The sequence below is a fragment of the Mauremys mutica genome, chromosome 7, assembly GCF_020497125.1.
Source record: "Mauremys mutica isolate MM-2020 ecotype Southern chromosome 7, ASM2049712v1, whole genome shotgun sequence".
Taxonomy (NCBI): domain Eukaryota; kingdom Metazoa; phylum Chordata; order Testudines; family Geoemydidae; genus Mauremys; species Mauremys mutica.
The window spans coordinates 17,242,511-17,264,063 of record NC_059078.1 but is presented as its reverse complement, the minus strand read 5'-3'; the positions used below and the strand labels follow the sequence as shown (position 1 = coordinate 17,264,063).

General features: G+C 40.8%; 1 protein-coding gene across 1 annotated transcript in view; it reads right to left on the bottom strand.

Annotated features, from left to right (window-relative positions):
* Positions 1-21,553, bottom strand: part of LMCD1 (LIM and cysteine rich domains 1) — a 65,287-nt gene that overhangs the window by 11,261 nt on the left and 32,473 nt on the right. The window contains exons 2-4 of the mRNA XM_045024569.1: positions 20,076-20,164; positions 14,228-14,483; positions 4,619-4,954 (exon numbers count right to left, since the gene is read on the bottom strand). Coding sequence (XP_044880504.1) covers positions 4,619-4,954; positions 14,228-14,483; positions 20,076-20,164 — 681 coding nt within the window. The remainder of the gene's footprint in view (positions 1-4,618; positions 4,955-14,227; positions 14,484-20,075; positions 20,165-21,553) is intronic.

The window sequence follows — 21,553 nt, the reverse complement described above, 5'->3', positions numbered from 1 at the left end:
AAATATATACAAACATTAGAATGGCTCACTCATCCATCTCCAGAATGGTAAACAGGTATTTTGCATCAGTCACACTTTTTATAAAGGGAAAGTGAAGCATAACTTCTGCACTTGAAAGTGCCAGGGAGAACCATCATTTAACTTGGATTTTGGCCAGAACATCAGGCTTAGCATCTCTATCCTTGCAAAAAGTATGATGGATTCTTTAAACTAATGGGTTTTACATACCATCTGAACACTGGAAACTTCACTGTAACCCTCTATATCAGTCTAGGAGCTCTGGTTCTGTCCTGGGTGAGGGAGAAGAGGGCCATCGAGTGAATTCACCATCATATTCAGCAGCAACCTGGAGCTTGCTTGCTGTCTCAGAGGAAATCTCCAAGAACTGACTCATCCCAACTCTGCTGATTTTGGGAGATCTAACTATTAAACCACAGCATTAACAAGCAAAAAAACCTCTGGGTTCAAGCTCATGTTTCTTGCCAATAAAAACTCAGAACTTGTTTCTCTCTTCCCTCTTATGGCAATTATTTAGTCTTCACTAAGCATCAAACAGTAATATTTCCACTTATTCTTCCTTGTGGTAAGTGGAACTCTGCCTTATTACGATCCTACTAAAATGTGCAATTCTCTCATCTTACAGCTCCATTTCTCTGGGGATGAGTGAATTCTTCATTTGCTGACTACCACCTGGAGTAACTGAATGCTACTCCCTTCCTCCATATTGAATTGTTTCAGAACTTGACCTCTCAAAAGAGCCAGTCATTCTCAAAGCTCTTTTACAACTGAAGTTTCCACAGTTTAAGCTATTTTTCCCCCTTTTTCAATATGTCTGTGCTACCACTGAATATTTATTAGACTGCTGCTGGCCTCAAACTATTTGGAACTGTGGCTAATTTTGATTGACTGCTTAGCAGTTTGGTTCATTTGATTCCAACATGCTGGCTGCAATACTGGAACATTTATTGAGACAGGGTGGGTCAGAAATATTCTGTTTTCTGCCTGACAGAAAACTAGTTTGGCTCACAGGAGATATTGCGTAGGAACAGTGTCCTGGTATAGCTACGGAACTCCTCCCCAATAGCAGTAAAAAGTACAGCCACAGTGGTTTGAGATCAGCTTCCTTTCTTATGGAGAGAATTACACTGATCCAATAAGTTTTGCTTTATACACTTTGATTCCAGTAGGAAACAGCTGCCTGACGGTGCAACAGCAATTTCAAGATTGGTATTAGGGAGGTATTTGCCAATTGATACGTGCAATTAATATGAAGGGATTTGTCAAGGGGAGACCAAATACTGCACCGAAAAATGAACTGGAATGGTCCCATGTAGTTACTGCTGTCACAATGCAGAGCTGTGTGCACAAGGTTTTAGTTCTGTACTTCAATCTGATCTCCTTGACAGCAAAGTCAGTTTGAATTAGGCCCTGGTGAAAAATCAGCTGCTTCATGCAGACCTTTCCTTTGGATACACCTGAAAGCAAGCAAAATGCTGCCGAAGTGAATTTCGAGAAAACCCCCAAACAGTACACCCTACCATTTCACATTTTGTAACCCTGGTACATCCCAAGACTGGCCTCCTCCCTCAGCCTTGACTTTCATATCTTCAATGACTGGAAACTCTGACCTCACTATGCTCTATTATCTTGGGTGTCAGGAAACTGGCAAGTATAGCCTACTGTCCTGGTAATTCCCAAGACCACAGATGAAACATTCCCCCTTCTGAGGCCAGCTTCAGATGGCCTGGAGATTGCTTAACAGATTTGATTGAAACCTCCTAGCAGAAGCAGTGGTAGGGAGGGGAGAAATGAGATATCCCACAGACAAAAGTAAGTCAGTGCATGAAGGGAAGATGTTGCAATATTTAGGCTTACACTTTATGATTTTGGGAGATGCACAGAAGATGGTGGCATTAGATAATAGCAATACTTGGCTCTAGAGTAATAACAGTCTAAATGACAAATAAAAGATTGCTCTAAGTTTTAGCATTGCAAGTATCTTTACATCCCTTTTACTTCATTCTCTGCCTGCATTAAAGCAACTTTAAATTCATTCTCAGTCATCTTTCTGTATTGCGTTCAGATCTCCCCTATTGTTTTGGCTACTCATTAATTGAAAGGTAAATGCTGTATTGGAATACCATTTGCTGCCTTCTTGGCCTTGCTCTTCAAGGAATAAAATACCAAGATGCATCTTAGCTTGGACAAATGGGACAGGATTTGAATTGCAGCCCGGTGCATAGCTGCCATCCCTTCTTAGTCTTTAAGATGCATCAGGGAATTATTCATGACTGAATGGGAGCCTGGCACAAGGACAAAGATTTGTCCTCCAAGCAATTTCAAGCAAATTTGGGATCCCCCCGCAAAGCCACAGGCTTGCCTTGCCCCCAAACTGCAATTCCCGAGTTTCAAGGCCCCACTCTTAGCTCTTTTACAGGTGTAATGTCACTGGAGTAGGAGAAGTTTGCTAGTATGAAGCCATTGAATCAAAGTGCAGAATTGTGGCCGAAGTCCACAGTCTCCTTCCCTCATCCATGCTACTTTTAGAGGCAAGAAAAATAGTGTGTGTGCCCAGTACTGGGTGTGCATGTTTCTGTGTTGAGAGTAAGGGGAAATGCAAGTTGGTGTGGACAGGAAGAGGGAGGAATCTATGATATGCTCCAACAAGGGCAGTGAGAGAGAGGACCAGGACACAAGTTAATGTCACCACCTAGCTCTTATCATGGAGCAGCTGGTTTAGCACATCATGTGGCACTGGAGAAGGAAGAGTAATAGTCACGTTAGCATCGGCGTTGCAGGAATCTCAGCATTGGCTGAGCCAGCCCTGATCTGTCTGGCCTAATTCTACTTTTCTTGCCCATTTACACTTGTATGAAGTGGATCTAAAAATTCTACCAGTTTTCACAGCAGTGATTACAGAAAGGCTGGAGAATCAGACCCCCATTGTCTTTTTATGTAAGAGAATGACTTTCAGGATTCATTCCTGTGCAGTTCTAGGAAAACCAGTATAATTTAGGACATTAACACATTCAGCTTTTGAGATCCTATCCACTCAGGCCAGTTCAGCTGTGTTAATTGCTGCCACAAATCATACTAAAATAGGTGCCCTTGTTACACTGGGAAAAGTGCAGTTACTCTTTGGTATGGCAAAGCCTGCTGTGGAATTTTACAGCGGTGCCTCAAAGTTCAGCTACGTGATACCTTAATTACAAGAGAGACATTGGTGCTATTTTTGAAACAATTTCAGTTTTCAGCTGGTGCCTGAACAAAAATAAAGCTTTAAGTTCTTGGAAGAATAACACCACAGTTATGTATTGGCTTGGAAGGACAAACTTCCAGTCTAAATAAGCCCTTTGTGCCAAGATGGCTTTTATAAATGAGTTTAAATGGAAGTCTTCCTTTTTCGGATACTAAATTTTTTAGTCTGTGATTCTTCACCCAGCTTTAGGTGTATTCCAGACTCTGAAGACTAGTTACATACTAGTCAACATGGACAAAGAGAAAGTTAATAAGAGGTCTTTACTTGATAGGGAATGAAAAGTGACTGCACTTGACATGCTATAATCCCAGTGTAATAAGTTACAGGAAAATATTGCCTTAAAATTCACACCTTAGTTTTTCAGCTTTAAATCAAATAATTGAAGTTATCTTGGCAAGTTTCAGCATGAAATAGGTTTCCAGCTCAATGAATATATTTTATGACTAGCATTTCTTGGAATGATCACGCTCACCACCTAAGACCCCTTTTAAACCTTATGTTACATTGGATGCATATTCTCGGAGCACAAAAGACTGGTAAAGAATCTGGATACTTTCGGAAATGCATTTTTCAATCCCAGCTGTGCACATCTATGGATGATGGATTCCAGATGTATTAAATCATAAACCTGTGAAATATCTAAAAATAACTGCTCACGTAACTTCAGTGCAGAGCACCTCCACCATTATGTGTTCAAAGCATTATTTTCAAATTTAAATAGCAGGCAGCATTATGTTATTTTTACTTTTATTTGGGTTGAAGACCCAACTGAATTATTCGGTAATTTATAGGTGTAGTAAAATAAAGCCACTAACTGTGCGTGTGCCTCATTCTCTCATGCCCAACTTGAGATAACTTGTCTGATTTTTAAAGGGGCTGAGAACCCCATAACTCCCACTGAAGTCAATAGGAGCTGCAGGTAATGAAAACAAGGCTACTTTTTTCCATGTGATTAAATTTAGGTAGTCAGCTTTTGACTAAGGGTGAGATTAAGACGTGATCAATGCTGGGTGAACACTCAGAATCATAGAATATTAGGTTTGGAAGAGACCTCAGGAGCTCAGCTAGTCCAATCCTCTGCTCAAAGCAGGACCAACACCAACTAAATCATCCCAGCCAGGGCTTTGTCAAGCCAGGCCTTAAAAACCTCCAAGGATGGAGATTCCACCACCTCTCTAGGTAACCCATTCCAGTGCTTCACCATCCTCCTAGTGAAATAGCATTTCCTAACACTACTTTCAATGACAGCAGGGTTGGGTCAACACTGAGTTCTTTTGAAAGTTGTTTGGGTAATGGGAACTCATCAGCATGCAGTAACATCAGCATCCAAGAGAACTTCATAGAAGTAAAGACACTTACATACTCCACTCCTGTTGGTGCATCACTCAGGGCTCCGTTGGTTGAAATGGGTGGTTTACTTGCAGCTCCATTTTTGTCATGCTGCTTCCCTTCTTCCTTGGCACTGCCACCTTGGCCAGGAAGTGCAACTTCACCAACTCCCAGGGCATCACTTTTATATTTCTTTACAAAATCTTCCATAAGCTTTATCTCACTTTCAGCAAGGCCATGGCAGTGGGAAGAGTCCTGGTCATAAATGGGAAGCTGCCTCATTAACTGCCTACGACGATAGGACGCCCCTTCCGTGCCAGCAACTGGTTGCATATCCTTTGGAATCAGTTCCATGTACTGTATAGCCTGATGTTGGGAGAAGGAAGAAATCAATATTCTCAAAGTGGTTCCTACATAGAAGTACTAGCTCTGTGTATATACTTAAATTTTAGAGTTAAGATGGATGAACATGTTCAGATGAAAATAAAAGGTAGGCTGAACTTCTGGAAGCTAAGTTTTGAGGTTTCGAAGGCAGAGCTGGTCAAAATTTTTCCAATTTCAAATAAAATATGGATGAGAGACAGGAAAGTGTCAAACGTTTGATTCTCCCACCCCCTCTTGTTTTTCCAACCAGCTCTATAAATACCTAGAGAGGTCAGCCAACCTGATTTTATCTCAACTCACATATCCTCAGTGTGACCAGGAACGGAAATACAATCTTATATCTAGCTCTTATAGAGCATGTTTCATCTATAGGAGTCAAAGCACTTTACAAAATTATCATGATCCCCATTTGTAAAATGCCAAGTTACCCAAGGTCACCAGGCTGGCCAGTGGCAGTGCTAGAACTTGAACACAAGTCTTCTGTGTAGCAGTCTGGTGGCCTAACCTTTAGGCCACATTCTTGTGCCCATCCAAATATACCTGGCTCACAGTCATCTAAATAGCCTGTCCAACTCTAATAGGTCTGGATAAGCCTGTGTAATTATCTGAGTCTACACATCTTCTATTTTAATAGACTTCCTTCAGAAGCCCCTTCCTAGCATTCAAAAAAAAAAAAAAGTTCTAGGCTACATAAACAAACCATTCTAATCAACGTCTTTGGCTGCCATGAGAGTTTTCAAAAAGCGGTTTGCCTAATACAAGCGTATTTGGTAATTAAAAAAAAAATTATTCAAGTAGTTGTCCCTTAATCTTTAGCTTCAGATGAGCTATTAGAAGAAGTTTGAAGTGTGTGATCAGCTCAATTATGTCTAAGCAGCTAGAAGGGAACAGACCAGTTGTAACACCTTTGTGCATAACCACATCAGTATTTAATACTAAGTAGCTAGAGTAGTGTGTATTGTATTAAAGTCAGTCAATTTTCCCCTTCTAAAATGGAGCGGGGGGGGGGGGGAAGGGGGGCAGCATCTAGCAGGTATAGCAGGCTTGGTATGTGCCATGTCTTTATAATTTTATTCCTATCATTTGCATTGAGGATAGCTTTTGGGCTCTCAGCTGTTCCTAGATATTGAAAAAAAAGAATTGTTGGCCAGAAGAGCTTTATCCCATCCCAGGACTGCCCAGAGGATTCCAGGGGCCTGGGGTCTTTGGCAGCGGGGGGCCCCCGCTTCGGCAGTAATTCAGCAGTGGGGGGTCCTTCCACTCCAAAGACCCATGGCGGGGGTCCCCCACCGCCGAATTACCTCCAAAGACCCGGCTGCACTTTGGCGGCGGGTCCTACTTCGGCGGCGGATGGTCCTTCCACCTTGGAGCAGAAGAAGCTCCGGGGGACCCCACTCCGGGGGGCCCCACTCCAGGGGCCCCGAGAAACTCTCATGGGGGCCCCTGTGGGGCCCAGGGCAAATTGCCCCACTTGCCCCTGCTCTGGGTGGCCCTGTCCCATCCACATTTGGTTAGAATGACAAATCATTCCTCTCCGATTCAGGCTTTGCCACCCATTCACCCAGTCCCCCATCATATCACTACATTATGCTCCATGAGGGCTACCATTCAAAGCCTCAGCTAGTGCAGAAAGCAGCTACCCACTTATGGTTTCCATCTAACTCCAAATGACTTAGTTGGAAGTTGCATCAGGACCTTATTTAGCGAAGTTAGCTAAAGGCAGCATAAATTAGAATGATATCAAAATTCCAGGTTCCATATCCATGCCCCTCTCACTCAGCATCCAGTGGCTTGTTAAGTATTGATAGAAAAGAAACCCACCCAGAAAAGCCAGTTTTCTACCCCCACCATGCTAGGAGTCTGTCAAGAGGCTTACATCTGTTTGCAGCCAGTGTCTACCTGCAGAGAAAAGCCTTTTAAATTTAAAGACAATGCTTACTAACAAGAAAATGAATTCTTTGAACCCATGTATTCTCCCAGCTTGCAGAAAGCTGGTATGTCTAGATTTTTTTGAATAATGGTTTCTTCTTGAGTACAGTAGGTCCTAAATGTTCTAGGTTGAAAGTGCTCCTGTGGGCATATTTTAGGTAAAAGGCTACAACCAGTACCGAGTATGTGTCAGGAGACTTCCTTCCTATTGCTGAGCGATTGTACAAAGCAGCTGCCAACAGCCAGGTGGCTTCCAGCCGTTAGAACTGGGAGAGTCAGAGACGAGTCTATAGCATTGTATAACCAAAACCAACAGCTTATAAACCTCAAGAATTGCACACAGCAAGTGCACGAGACGTTAATGAGTTTTGGTTAGTTTTTAAGAAAGATGTTACAAGAAAATTACTCCAAGCTGTACATTGGCAGATGATCCTTCATTTTATCCATTGTATAAAAGGAAAATCCAGAGACTACCCATGCCTCCCAGGGGCAGAGTGAGGGCAGCTGGCTTCAGCAATGTTACTGAGCACACTCAGACTGTGTGAGCGCACACAGTATAAGCCAAGCAACAAATTGTGTGTGTGTGTGGGGGGGGGGGCACATGACCCCCCCCATGTCACCTCTAGATAAACCTATATGCCAATAAGAAGCTGGGTGACTACTGAACTGACAGCTTTGAAATAGATGGCCACCAACATTCCTGCATTACTGATTTTGTCATATGGATGGCGGTCAGCAGCTTCCTACTGTCATTACTGTGACGAGAGAATTTGAAAGAGGGCAATTAAGAAACAGCTCTCTAAATAAAGTTAATCTGATGGGAGATTCCCTTGGTAGCCAGTTGGCCATTGAATTCATAGCTTTTTTTGGTCCTATGACAAGTCTTGTCCCATGTTGAATTAACATTTGCAGGAGGATGTTTTCTGTACACTTAAATGGTTTCTGGCATAGATCTTAAAGGAAAGGGAGTTTCCCATTGGAGACCTTTTTTCCTACTTTAGTGTGAAGAGCTAGTAGGCAGCCAGTTGGCTGTGTGACATTCACTTTTAAAGACCAGCATTCAGCTGCATTAGATTTGCGTCTTACTTTGTCAGCATTTACAAATAGAACAGTAATGGAATGAAAGACTTAACCGTTTAGTGTGTCTTAAGTGGGTAGAGAAGTTGTTTACACAGAGTAGCAAACATTAAACAGCCAATAAGAGCTGTAAAAAAACCCTTAATGTAGATTTTCTCCTCAACTATCTCTAGCAAAAAGATGCTATTTCAGAAATACCATGAAATTTCCATCTGATTTCAGAGCTCAACTAGAAAAGTTAAAAGCCCATTCAGTTCCCCAAAGACCAGGTTTTCACCCCCCATTTTTGGCAGTGTAAATAAATGCGGCTGCAACCAATGGTATTTAGACAAACTGTCTATTTACCTTGTGACTAGACAGATTGGTCTTCAAAGTGTTGATTTTTGCTCCTGATAATTTACAGCCCTACCAAACAAGTGTCCTACAGACAGCTGTGGATACTAAACTCAAAGATCATGTTGAGGCTCCCTTAAAAAATATTGATCCTTAATAAAAAAAAAGACAAGTTCCTACAGAAGACCACACAAGGAAAAAACAACATTGGCCCAATCTTTATGCATATGTATGTCATAAATCTAAAGCAAGCTACAGAAACGCTGCAGCTACTTTAAGCGCAATTAAATGTGTCACAGACATAGCTTCCATAGAAATGAAATAGATATGTGAGAATATACTGCCATAAGCATTTATTGAGTGGAAAAAGAGTCAAGGCAGTTTATCCAAGAATATTAAAGATAACAGAATAGACAGCTCAAAATCTGCTGGCCTAGTTCAGCTGTAGCACAAAAGACAAAAAGCAAAAGGCAAAAACCGGTACACCTTAATGAACAAATTTAATAATAATTTGGCAAGACTAATGTACTCCTATAGCAGAGCCATGAGACCAATATATATGTCAACATACCTATCTAAGACATCTTATTCTAGTGCCAGATGTGAGGGTTGTTTTTTTTTTTTAAATAAATGTAATGTAAAGAAAATGAAAAATGACAGCAAAATTCATAAGCCTTTCTAAGCCACAGAAAGGTATTGGCCAGCTTGGCCATCTTCAAGACAAGGCCAGATTCAGTGCGCTTTTTCCCTTCCAGATGAAGGAGATGCTTAAGTGGCTTAAGAACAGGTCAGAGAAGTCCAACCTATCACTGAAGACTGGATTCAGTGGTAATAAAAGTGAGATTCTTCTTTTAGTATTATTATGTATAGTCAAAATATTTTATTAGGTTACCTTCACTTGGATACTTGGGGATTAACATTTTCACTTTTCACCCCCTGACTATTTTATTCAGATAGTTCAAATTCTTCTCTTCATTTTCCCCTGGGATTTTGGATATCCACTTCATTACTTACACAGACCCAGCTCATTGAAAACAAGCACTGAACTTCCTTCTGTTCTTGAGCCAGCCACTTCAGGACAACAATATTAAGGAAAATCCCTAGATTTCCACTTTGTATTCAGAAGGGAAAAAGTCACTACTGCTGGTTAGAGGTTTTTCCTGACACAAAAGGCGTTTTTTCAAGCTTTTCACAAAAATTGTTAATGTTCAGAATTTCTCTTGAAAACGTTACGTTTATCAATTTAACCAAAACGTTTATCAATGTTCAAAGTTAATGAATATTTGTTTTTACTGGAAATGTGACTTTACATAAAAAATGTCTGAAATCAAAATCATGCTGGAAATTAAAGGTTTCAGAATCTTTCGGGGGTGGGGGGGACAGAGGAGGAGAAAAAAGGTTCCCCTTTGAACACCCTAACCTGCCACGGCTGTAAGAATCTTATTTACTGAACAGGATTATTACACTGCATTGGTAGACACGTGATTACTAGTAGGCATGTGATAGATTCAGAACCATAAAGGGCAATATGGCTATGAATCAAGAGTTAAGTAAAGACCTAAAACTAAATGAATAATTTTAATTCCATGAACAGAAAATAACCCTCCCCCAGTGCCGTGCAGTCCACTATTCAATAGCCAGCCTTCATCATGCTGAAAATTGGATTTCTGGTAAAACTGGGAAGTGTGCTTAAAAAAAAATTTCGTGTTAGTTTGGAGAACTGCCATTATTGTTCTCTGGATCCCCAAGTAAGCTTCCTATCTCCCCTGGGACCTATGAAAGACAAAACATTGGTTAAACAAACATTCCAGCTGTATTTTTTTTGCTTAAAGAACAAACACACACGCCACCAGTAGTAGCTGCTTGATTAAATAGCCAGACAGTCAAATAAGATGGATTCTTGGCCTCCTATTACAACACAGTGCTCTATTTTTAATTGAAAAAAAAAATGTGATTACATAGTTGCACGATTCTCGAGAACAATAACCTGTTTTTCCCCAAACAGGGAAGGCAGTTTAGTTAAGAAATAAATACCATGTATGCCTCCTGGATTTGATAAATCCTGCAACTTTACCCTTACTTCTAAATCCTTCTTTGGAGCATAGAAGAGAATTTTTGGAGCAGCCTAAAAATCATCCTAGCTTAAATTTGAAGAGGAAAAGACACCCTCAGAAGTGTGTGTGTGGATATATGATGTTTAAATACCAGAGCACATAGCTCAAAGCAATCTGAGCACTCAAATTCCCCTAAAATTCCTTCTGTTGGTTAGCTTACTTCCAAAATATTTTTAAAATGTTTTCATTTGTTCCCATAATTGCATTATATACCAAGTCCAAATAGTGAGCATAGAAAAGAATGTGTGATCTGATTGGATTTTAAAGCCAACAAGCTATCCATTCAGATGGTGAAGAACCCTTTTTTGGCTCAAATATGCATAAAACAATTTTGTTTTTGAGTTAAACAGCTGATTTGGTCTACTCAAGACTGTAATTAGCTGTAAGAAATGTCTCTGCTTCAGTACTGATGTGACAGGGATCATTTCAGTGGTTTCCCTATGAAATAAATACAACTGGACACCAGATAACAGTGGGGCTCCTAGCTACTGATTTATGACACTTATTTTTCCTTAAGTTACACAGTCCAGCCGTCCAGTCTCTTGAAGTGTGTTTCAGTGGCACCTGTGCCCAGATATTTCTCTTTATTTTCCCTTTGCCTTTTAGGAAGGAAGGGGGTAAGAGGAAGATGGCACTTGCTAGCATGGCAAATGTTTGTCATGTAAGCCTGAAGAGTTCAGCAATAGTTGGTTCTCAGAGAAAGCAGGTATTGAATACCTTCACCATTGTTGAAATAGTTACATTTGCTAAAAGGTTGACCATGATATTTATGGATGGATGGCCTTTGTACTTCAGAATACATGAAGTTCTGTTTATGTATGGTGGATATAATAAACATTTCAGTTCCATAAAAATAAAGCCCATGTGCAAAGATTTCAAGCTACTACAGGACCAGCTAGAGTAACCATTTTTTAGAAGAACTGAAGCACACAAGACACTTTAACAAGCAGCAATGACCTGTATACTACTGGATGCTGACTGACCAGTCACTAAGTAGGTTATGCCCCGTTTTTCTTGCCCTGAATTTATGCCAAATCCTGTATTTCAACTCACCCTCATGTATCTATCAATCTCAATTCATCTTGAGTGTACTACTTAACCAGAACAGAACGGCTACATAGCATCCTTAATAGCTTAGGGCAAATATTACAGTATAGCATGCTCTCTGCATGGACACAGCAGCAACCTAGTTTTGTTGTAAGTGAAGCTGAATGTTTCTGGTTTCCCACAAGCAAGTTTTAAACAAACAATCTGCTGTACAAATGGGAAACGGGTGAAATCTCACTCAACTCAATAGCAAAACTCCCATTGTCTATAATGGGTATGTCAACACTGCAATTAAATATCTTCAGCTGGGCTGGTCAGCTGACTCAGGGTCAGGCTGTAGGGCTGTAATATTGCTGTGTAGACTTTTGGGCTCTGTCTGGACTCCAGATTTTGAGACCCTCCCACTTCATGGGATCTCAGAGCTCAGGCTCCAGCCTAGGCCCAAACTTCTACACAGCAATAGTACAGGCTGCAGCCCAAGCCCAAGCCAGCTGACTTGTGCCAGCCAGAGCCATGATGTGGGTCTTATTCTAGTGTAGATTTACCTAATGAGGCCAGGATTTCACCCTATTTTTAATCTGAACCCTGAAACATTTAGTATGTTATAGAAATTTTTGTATTCCAGACAAATTGTTAGTCTATTGTAAATCCTAGTCTCTGTACCCGCTTTTAAGCTGACAGAATCTATGGACGATTAAGATTTTATTTGCGCCTGTATTTCTAAGACAGGTGCTCAGACAATTCCATCCTCATTCCTTTCGAGTGACAATGAACTTTTAAACAAAGTATTAAGTCAGTCACTCTACCCTGTAACATTAGAAGGTCACGCAGAGCCTCTGTAGGATATTTGCCAGTATAAGTGATGCCTCTCTTAGCCAAACTCCTCAACTTGTCCCTCATGTAACTCCTGCAGCTCACTACCCCTATTTTCACGCATCAGCACTTGCTTCCAGAGACTGGAAGTACCGATGTAATTGAGAGGCCTAGTTTCTCACTATTCCAAGCCAGCCAGAAGTAAGAGATTCTGGAATTCTATTGGGGGGAGGGGGAACCTTGTTCTGACAAGACTTCTGGATCCAAGAGATTCAGGACAAGACAGGAAGGAGGAGAAAGCTTTTCTGAGAGAGTAGTATCTGGCGCCTGATCATTCTGGGAGACGTAGTCGATTTCAACTGGACAGGGATGATTGCACTTCCAGTCATTTGCAGAGGGGTAAGGGCAACAATGCTTAGAGAGGCAAACTGTTAAACAGATGTAAGTCATCATTTATTGTCATGAGCCTGGATTGGCAGTATTAAGTGCTAGTCTTTACACAGGCAAGAACATTGCATTCAGTAGAATTATTCACATGAGTAAGCAAACGAGGAATTTAGTCTGAGCAAGTGTTTATTATGGTCTTGGGGCCTGAAACTGTCGACTTTAGTGCAGGGACCTGGTCTTTCTTATCTGTGTGCTGTCTAGTGTTCTGTTGGTAATATTAATAAGCATCTTCCTCAACTCTGAAGTTTGCCTTTAAGGGATGGTATTAACTTGTCTCTTTCTGCATATTTGTAAGTGGCAAAAATGTGGCAACTTCCATGCATAGTTCTTATTAGCCAGTTATCACTTACATCAGCTTATTACTTTAAGACCTAAAGCAAGCTACAAAAGCTATTGCAGCTTAAGCCCCAAAGTAAACACCATTTTTACAATGGCTGTTGTAGTTTGGCTCTGTGCAGAAATAGCTTAAGAAAGCTAATCCAGCGGCCTAGACAATAGAGAATTAAAGAGGAAGTAATGCTTCATTCTGGAGAGATTTAGGACCAGTTTATGATTTACTGGTCAGGAAACGACCACTGACTGCCTCTGGTTAATGAAGAGAGATACTGCACCTCAAATTAAGCCCACACTATTGATGGCCTCAAAGGGTCAAGAAAAAATTAAGCTGCTGTTTAAAAGGAGATTATTTCACATCTACTGTTGAGACTATGGTTCATCTTTAATGAGACTCATACAGGAAATTTGCAAATAAGGCCTCAGATGTAGATGCTGCATTGGTCCTTACAGCTTTAATATAGTGGCCTTGTTTTTCAAAAAACGGAGTCATACAGTTTAAAGGTTAGCTGAAAAAAAACCCAGAGCCTTGAAATGCATCACATTAAACCACCTTCATGTAAGCATACCAGAGTTTCAGTAGGTCTTACATTTAGATTTTCAGGAGAGTCAGACCAACACAGCAAGCACCCAAGGCATCTATTCATGGAAGATTAGCATCTCAATTGTTTAGCTTTGGAACAAACTGAAACATGCCACCTTCCTTATGACCATCCTGAAGAAAGCTGAGAAACATTAGCCTGTTTTTTCAGCGTAAGAACACTTGTGTGGGAAGCACAGATTTAGTATATCCAGATGTACAGCAGAGACAGGTTGTCCACTCAGTAATGTTTTTACTGGGCATTAACTATATTAATGTGGTAGACTTTACATTTGTAAAATACATTAGATGTTTCTCCTGGAAATGTAAGTGAACCTAGCCCCACATATGCATCCCCGAAAAACCAAAACAAGAAACAAAACCTACCACAAGCCACCAACTATTGTTGCAGCCTGAACCTACTGAAGTTATTTCTGCACTTGTGTGGTTTTCACAATACACTAACCATTGCTTGAACTTTAACCCTAAGAGAAACCAAAGGTTTTAATACTTTAATGGCAAGGTTTCCAACAGGGACTGTTACTCAATGGAGAGCATATTACTCAACTGGCAAATCCTTACCAGCTTCTGGGTCAGTCCCGGTGGAGCCCACTCATAAGTTATCGTGTCAAACGTTGGATCTTTCCGAGACACAATAGGATTAGTGATGATCATGCGGTTCCTTTTGTAGATGCGAACACCATCACCACCTTTCACCCGGGCAGTGAGAGTAGAATACTTGGAGTCAGACAACAAGCGGCCAATTTTCCGATCATCTTCTGCGTCAGAGCTCAAGCTGTGATCCTCCTGGCTACATTTGCATGACTTGCATACTTTCCTGTGGGGACAAGTGAGATCATCCTTTTGATATAAGCTGGACCTTGGTAGGCATGTGCTCTTTTGAAGGCTCAGTGCTGAACTTTAGTAACTTTAAAGGTTAAATATTAAACTGGATCACGACAGAAGACAAAAAGGGCTTTGTGATGCAAACTACATTTGGGAAGGCAGCATGATATGCCTTAAAGGAATTTGCACTGGTATGGAATATAAAAACAAAACAAAAAAAAACAACTGTAAATGCCTTACTGTTGTCCCTGGTCAGAAGACCAGCAGCACACACTGATCAACTGTGCCTTCTATCCTGCTGTGATTGAGCAGCTAGTTTCCATGAATTTATAAGGGATGCTCAAAGAGATTATTAATTTCATGGCAGTACCACATAGTTTTCAATAGTAAAGCACTGGCCTCCATTGCTGAAATGTACAGTTCATTCAGTGTTTTTTGTAGTCATAATTATAAACCAAAAAAATGGAAAGATTGTAAAGCCATACTGCTGTTTTAAAAGCAAAGAGCCAAATTCATTTTTAGTACAACTTTTATGACAGTGGAATTTGATAGCAATGATTAATTTGATTCACAATTCTTCTCTGTAGTTGGCAAGTCATAAAACAAGTAGTAACTGAACTTTGAAGGCTGAGATTTTCATGCAGCTTAGGTGTGGAAATCAGGCACCCATAGTTGTATAATGTGACATTACATACCACATTCTGTACATCTGTAATAGTACTTCAGCAATACAGAGATTCCATATGTACAACATATATGGAACTGTGCAGTACTTAAATACATAATTTAAAAAGCAAATTAGCAAACAATACAAAATTAACTGACTGAACACAATGGAGTGTTAAGTTCTAAAATCTTGTAAAATACACAACTGTTTTGTTCAAGCATGATATAGACTCTTAAATCATAATTCTTGTTCATCTGCTGGACACAAAAAAATTTCCTTCTAAGTTTTAGTTATGGTTTCTTTCTGGTTTGCAACCATACAAAACTGGTATTATTCAGGATAAGAGGAGGAAGGAATACAGATGTTCAGTAGTTAATATCTGTGCTGCTTGAGTTGTCCTCAAAACAGAAATGTTACTAGTAGATCTCTTGGTTAGATGTTGCCTATGGTTTGTTTTTAGAAAAAAAATTACTGAAAATGGGATCTCTAGAAACACAAGAAATTTCTGATACTAGACATCCTGTTGAGATAAACCTCAATTCACCAAAAATAGGCTTAGGAGAACCATTGCTAAGGTAGATATTTTAACCTGTTGATGAGCATGGTGAGTGATGTGCAAAACCAAAGCTTTTTATTTTCACTTTCCCCAGCCACACTAACCATGTCTGTTACTTTTGTCCTTGACAGCAGTGAGGCCGTGTGTGGAATAGTTACTATGGACATTTGGCATTATCCTGTTGGCCCGTGCCTCAGAGATTTGAAAGCGAGCAAGGACAGACAGCATGGGTTTTGTTTAAAAAGCATTTTTCAAATCGTTGTACACTGGGTTCCAAGCCTGTGTAACACACACAGGATTTGCATTACAGTATATAAGCCCATATGCAGTGCATCAGGTGGCTAAAGTCTAAACAGAGTATAATTACTTTGGCACCAAGCCCTGATCCTGCTGTGCCATTGAATAGCATCAAGTACATATCTGCTGTTTTGCAACTGGCTGATGCCAAAGAAAAAACAGTAGCACAAAGAGAGCACCCTCATTTAGCATCATCATTAGCACTCCCTCCCCCACCCAAGTGAATATTCAGTTTCATTTACTAAATTCTCAGAATTGTACAAACTGCAGTAGGCTGTACGTAGGATTTACAGCCTGTTCTAATCCCTGCCAAGACATTCTATTACACAGTGCACTTTTTAAAAATCTATTTTAAGACAAACAAGGTTGGTGGAATAGAGGCGCAAACTTGTTTCGCCTCCATTTGAGCCTGCACTTACATTGTGGGTTCTAGAGTTTGACCGGTTCAGACAGTGCTACTTCACAACCCTCAGCACCTTGGTCCAGTTCCCTACCCCAATCTATGGGAGGGATATTTGAGTTTGTAAATTGCCTGGCTCACTGGTAGTGGATTATATTAAAATCGTACAGCTGCAGTTACATCAAGGGCACACAGAGCTGATGGACAGAATTGCTAAAATGGCACTGATCTAACAAACACCCCCACTGCCATTACTGCTGTATTTAAGTGCCTCCTAAGTATTTTAGATAGAAACTCCTCTCCTGCTCCCCAGCCTTTTAAAAGAAATAGCTTGATTAGTTATCAGGATTTTATTTTTGCCTGTGAGTTTCACATTCAGTTCAGACTGCTGCAAGATCTGAGCTGACTCCTGCAAAGATAAGTTGCCTAGTCTGTGCTCCTGTGAAAACTGTCTCCCACACTCATTGGTGAAGTTGGTTGAAAAATGGGAATTTGTTTCCTTTGTTGGAAGATTCAGGTTTAAGTTTTCTGCACTGTTTCCCCTAGTTTTCACTTTCTTTTTTCTAGTGGCATTAGATGTACAGTTTGGATTCAAGGGGCTTAGGTCAGGCGACCTGAAAGACATTTACTCTATACAAAGAAGGACTATATTTTAAATTCATTTTACATAGGGTGACCAGACAGCAAGTGTGAAAAATTGGGACAGAGGCTGGGGGTAATAGGAGCCTATATAAGAAAAAGGCCCAATAATCAGGACTGTCCCTATAAAATCAGGACATCTGGTCACCCTAATTTTACACCATATAGCAAAATGCTCAGATTTAGGTTAGTGTATATAGGTTATTGCATGTACCAAGTACATTGCATCTCCTTGTTTGGATACACTGAGACCCTCTAGCACAGGGGTCGGCAACCTTTCACAAGTGGTGCGCCGAGTCTTCGTTTATTCACTCTAATTTAAGGTTTTGCGTGCCAGTCATACATTAACATTTTTAAAAGGTCTCTTTCTAAAAGTCTATAATATATAACTAAACTATTGTTGTATGTAAAGTAAATAAGGTTTTAAAAATATTTAAGAAAGCTTCATTTAAAATTAAATTAAAATGCAGAGCCCCCCAGACTGGTGGCCAGGACTCAGGCAGTGTGAGTACCACAGGTTGCCTACCCCTGCTCTAGCATGAGGGTTGCTAGAGAAAGGGAAAGAAATGGTTAACATATGCAGAGGTGCAATCTAGAGATTAATACATTATAGGGTCAAAAATAATAATCCTCACACCTCAGTATGTCACCTGCAATGTGTTGGCAGAGCATTTGGTGCAGTTTGGGAGATCCAGATAGATGTTTAGCAGGCTAACTTTTTGTATTTTCCTTTGTTATGCAGGTCTCTAGCCAGCCAATATATTCTTACAGATTTTATATTACAACCCATTCTATTAACAGCAGGTAATCACATCACAGCTGTTAGTTTCTTGGCTCCAATGAAGCCATAATGTAAGTGAAGCTGAACATGTGTTTTTATTTCTACAAGATGTATCACTAGTATGCTTTCAGCTTCTCTGTAACCTTCATCCAAATATCACCTTAAAAAAGGTACTAGTTAGAGCCACAGCTGCACATTAGAGATGTAAACTGCTTCATTCCACTTTTTTAAAAAAAAAGTCACACTATACAAAAGTGCCTTTTAATGAAGATATCACTTAACTGAAAAATGCATTCTAGCTTTGGATCTGTCTAGTTCATTTTTGTTCTACACAGCCAATCACCTCCTAGTGCTGCCCTTTTTAATCCTCCCTTGATCATGGCCCCCCACAACTTAAAAGATCCTTGAGACTGCAGTAAGTTGTGCCAGCTGCTCAGGACATTCTACCATGTCACAGGGATGTCCAGATCATGCCTCCTCACCCCCTGCCCATCAGGAGCTATGAGTTCAGCAGCATCAGTGTTTAGCGCTGATGAAAAAATGTGAATCTTCCTCAGAAAATGCTTGCTATGGCAAAAGATTTTCTTTTAACATTTTCCATGTAAATTTCAGGGTTGTCAATGAAAAGAGCCCAAAAGTCTTTTGACAGTTGAAAAATGTGGGTTGCTTCCTGTGACAGAGAGGGAATATTTCATAATATTCTGTATGAAGAATGCGTGTGTGCTGCAGTTTTCCCTACATGCTGCATGGTTAACTAGGCAAGGGGAAAAGGTTTAGTCTTTGCAGAGACCTAGATGTGACGGATTCCTTTCTGTCTGCAGCCTGGACCCAGACAATTACCACCGGGACTGACACAGAAGCTGGTAAGGAAGCAAATGAAGGGTGGGGGCAGGGAGGGGAGAGACTCTAGGAGTATTTCAGCAGCGAAGTGTTGATACCATTTGGCTTTCTTTAGTAAAACCCAATAGTACTGATTCTGGTCTAAGAAAGAAGGCATGGGGCTGTTCTTTGGCTTAGTTTTCCCCGCCTTGATCCTATTACAGGTTTCTATGGGATGGCAGTGTAGAAGGGATATTTTTTTCTGCTAGTTTGTATGGTTTGAGCCATTCCTCATTCACTGAAGATTCAAGTGCCACTTCTGGTACAGTGTTCTGGTAGGAGGTAATCTTAACAAAACAGATTCCCTTTCCTCTCCATTCTTCCCCCCAACTCATCTTGGAGCCTGTCTCCAAGCCTGGTGGTTCCCCTTCGATCCCAGAGCTGTTGTGCAAGTGCCCTGTGACTCATTATTACCAGGATTACAGTAACACTCTGATCTTACTTAGGGCATCTGAGTCCCACTGTTCTAGGCACTAGACAAGTTGTGAGAGAGATGGTCTGTACCTTGAAGAACTTGCAGGATAAAGAGAAGATAGAGAAGTGGTGGAGAGGAGATCCACCATCCTGGTAGAGTGAACAGAATAATAGTCTCCAACATCATGTTAAGTCCACAATTTTTCTTGTTTCTGTAATTTTTGGATGGGGTTGTATAGGGAGGAGGAGGAGGACGACGAGTCAAGGTGGAGAGACTGAGAGTTATGTCCACACTGTGCAGTTAGCCTGGGTGATTGGCACCCAGGTCTGGGCACTTGGGTTAACCCAACCCACTATAAGCATTCATCAGCAAAGCCGTATATGCATTATGTCATCACTGTTTCTGCACTTAATATGTATCTGGGGGCATTTCCCATGGTTCTGTGTGTTCAGACACTCAATGGACTTTTCTTCAATCAATTCTGTCAACTGTGGAAGAATATGCCTCTCTCTTTCAGGGAGTCTTGTGGAGGACCATCTATATTCAAGTGATCTTTCCTGTGTCCTCACTGCAAAAATGGGCAGGTTCCAGTCTGAGATAACAGCTTCAACCCAGACCCCCATACATGCAAGCAAACAGGTTCAAAGCACAAAGAGGCACATGCTTGAAGGTTATGTGCGCTGTAACAAGTTTAGACAAAAAAATATCAATCATACGTAGGTGCATGAGCCAAGACTGCACTGTAGACATATCCTAAGGGTGGAACCTTCATGCTGGCTCTAGCCCCCTAGTGGCCTCCCCAGCACTAAGTTTGCACAAACTATGAATTCCCCTTCCTCCAACACAATCATTTATCAGTTTGCATCTATGTTGAGAGTCAGTGAAGCCTGAATATAGACAAAGCCCCAAGAGAGATTTTTAAAGAGCCCATCCAACAGTAGATATATTACCTCCAAGAATGTGGCTCAAAGCCTGTACACATCCCTCTGCATCGCAGACAAGGCACCCCTCTTCCTGATTGCTGCTGGCTTACAGACATCTGGAAAAGAGAAATGTTTGGAGATTTTTCTTATTAAGTATATATACACACACACACACCTTGACCAAGTTCTTCCATTGTGTATTGCTTCTCAAGCATGTTGACGCCTTTACAAGTATGCCTTATGTGGTTTGAAGTCTCCAGATCAATAAATCATGGGCAACTGAGTACTCATGGTTAAACAAGACAGCTGAAAAAGATCTGGTCTTGAACGTAGATGAAAAGGGATAGAGACCTCTCTTATTGCCTATCAGGTGCTAGCTTATAGTACCGCCACTATACATGATAAACCCTTGAGACAACATTGAAATAAAACCTTTGGTGAGCCCAATTTCTTGATCAACCATCAGTACAACTGGGAATTTCTGATCAAAGCAAAAAACTTCAGACCCCTTCCCTTCTAGGCCATTTATTTAATAGACGTGATTAAAATGCAGCACAATCTAAACAGATGGTTAAAGTAGTATGTTTTACATTTAGTTTTAGCACAGGATATTGAATTACCACTTACATTTTCCATTTAGGGGGCTGTTTGAGAGACATCTGTGAATGTGAGAAGAACGAGTCTCAGTCTGAGTCTTGCTGAGAGGTTATCAATGAGTTAAGTTTCAAACTTGTAACAACTTGCATACCATGTACAAACCAACTCAAGACTGAGCTCCGTCATGATCACTCATTATCTTTTTACCTTAAAGATTAAAGGGTAATTTGAAGTACCTTGGAGGGGAACACAGTTAATAATGGGCTCTTCAACCTAGCAGAGAAAGATATAATCTGATCCAATGGTGTAGCTGAGCTTGACAAATTCAGACTAGAAATAAGGCATAAATTAAAAAAAAAAACAGTAATTAACCATTGGAACAATTTACCAAGGGTTGTGGTGGATTCTCCATCACTGCCAATTTTAAAATGGAGATTGGATGTTTTTGTAAGATCAGTTCTAGGACAGCTGGCCTGGGACAGCGAACCGTGGCCAGTGGGAGCCACAGTCGGCCAAACCTGCCGATGCGGCAGGTAAACAAACTGGCCTGGCCCGCCAGGGTGCTTACCCTGGTGAGCTGCGTGCCAGAGGTTGCCGACCCCTGGACTAGAAGATCACAGTGCTCCTGTCTGGCTTTTGAGTCTATGAATCTGAGTTTCATGGGATGCATACAGCTGAATTAAGATAATCTTTGGCTTTAACCATGGGAAATAAACTTCCAGGAAAAAATGTCTGGGTGAGAGGAATTATTTAGATATAGGGACAATTATTCAAGTAGGTGGGAAATGTGAGGCCAGAGACACTACAGCAATTTATATGAAGCTTAATGATCAGTTGATGAAAACTAATACCCCTTTTAACACAGACTGGATTTTAAGAAAAATCCAACCCCTCATTTGGACCCTCTC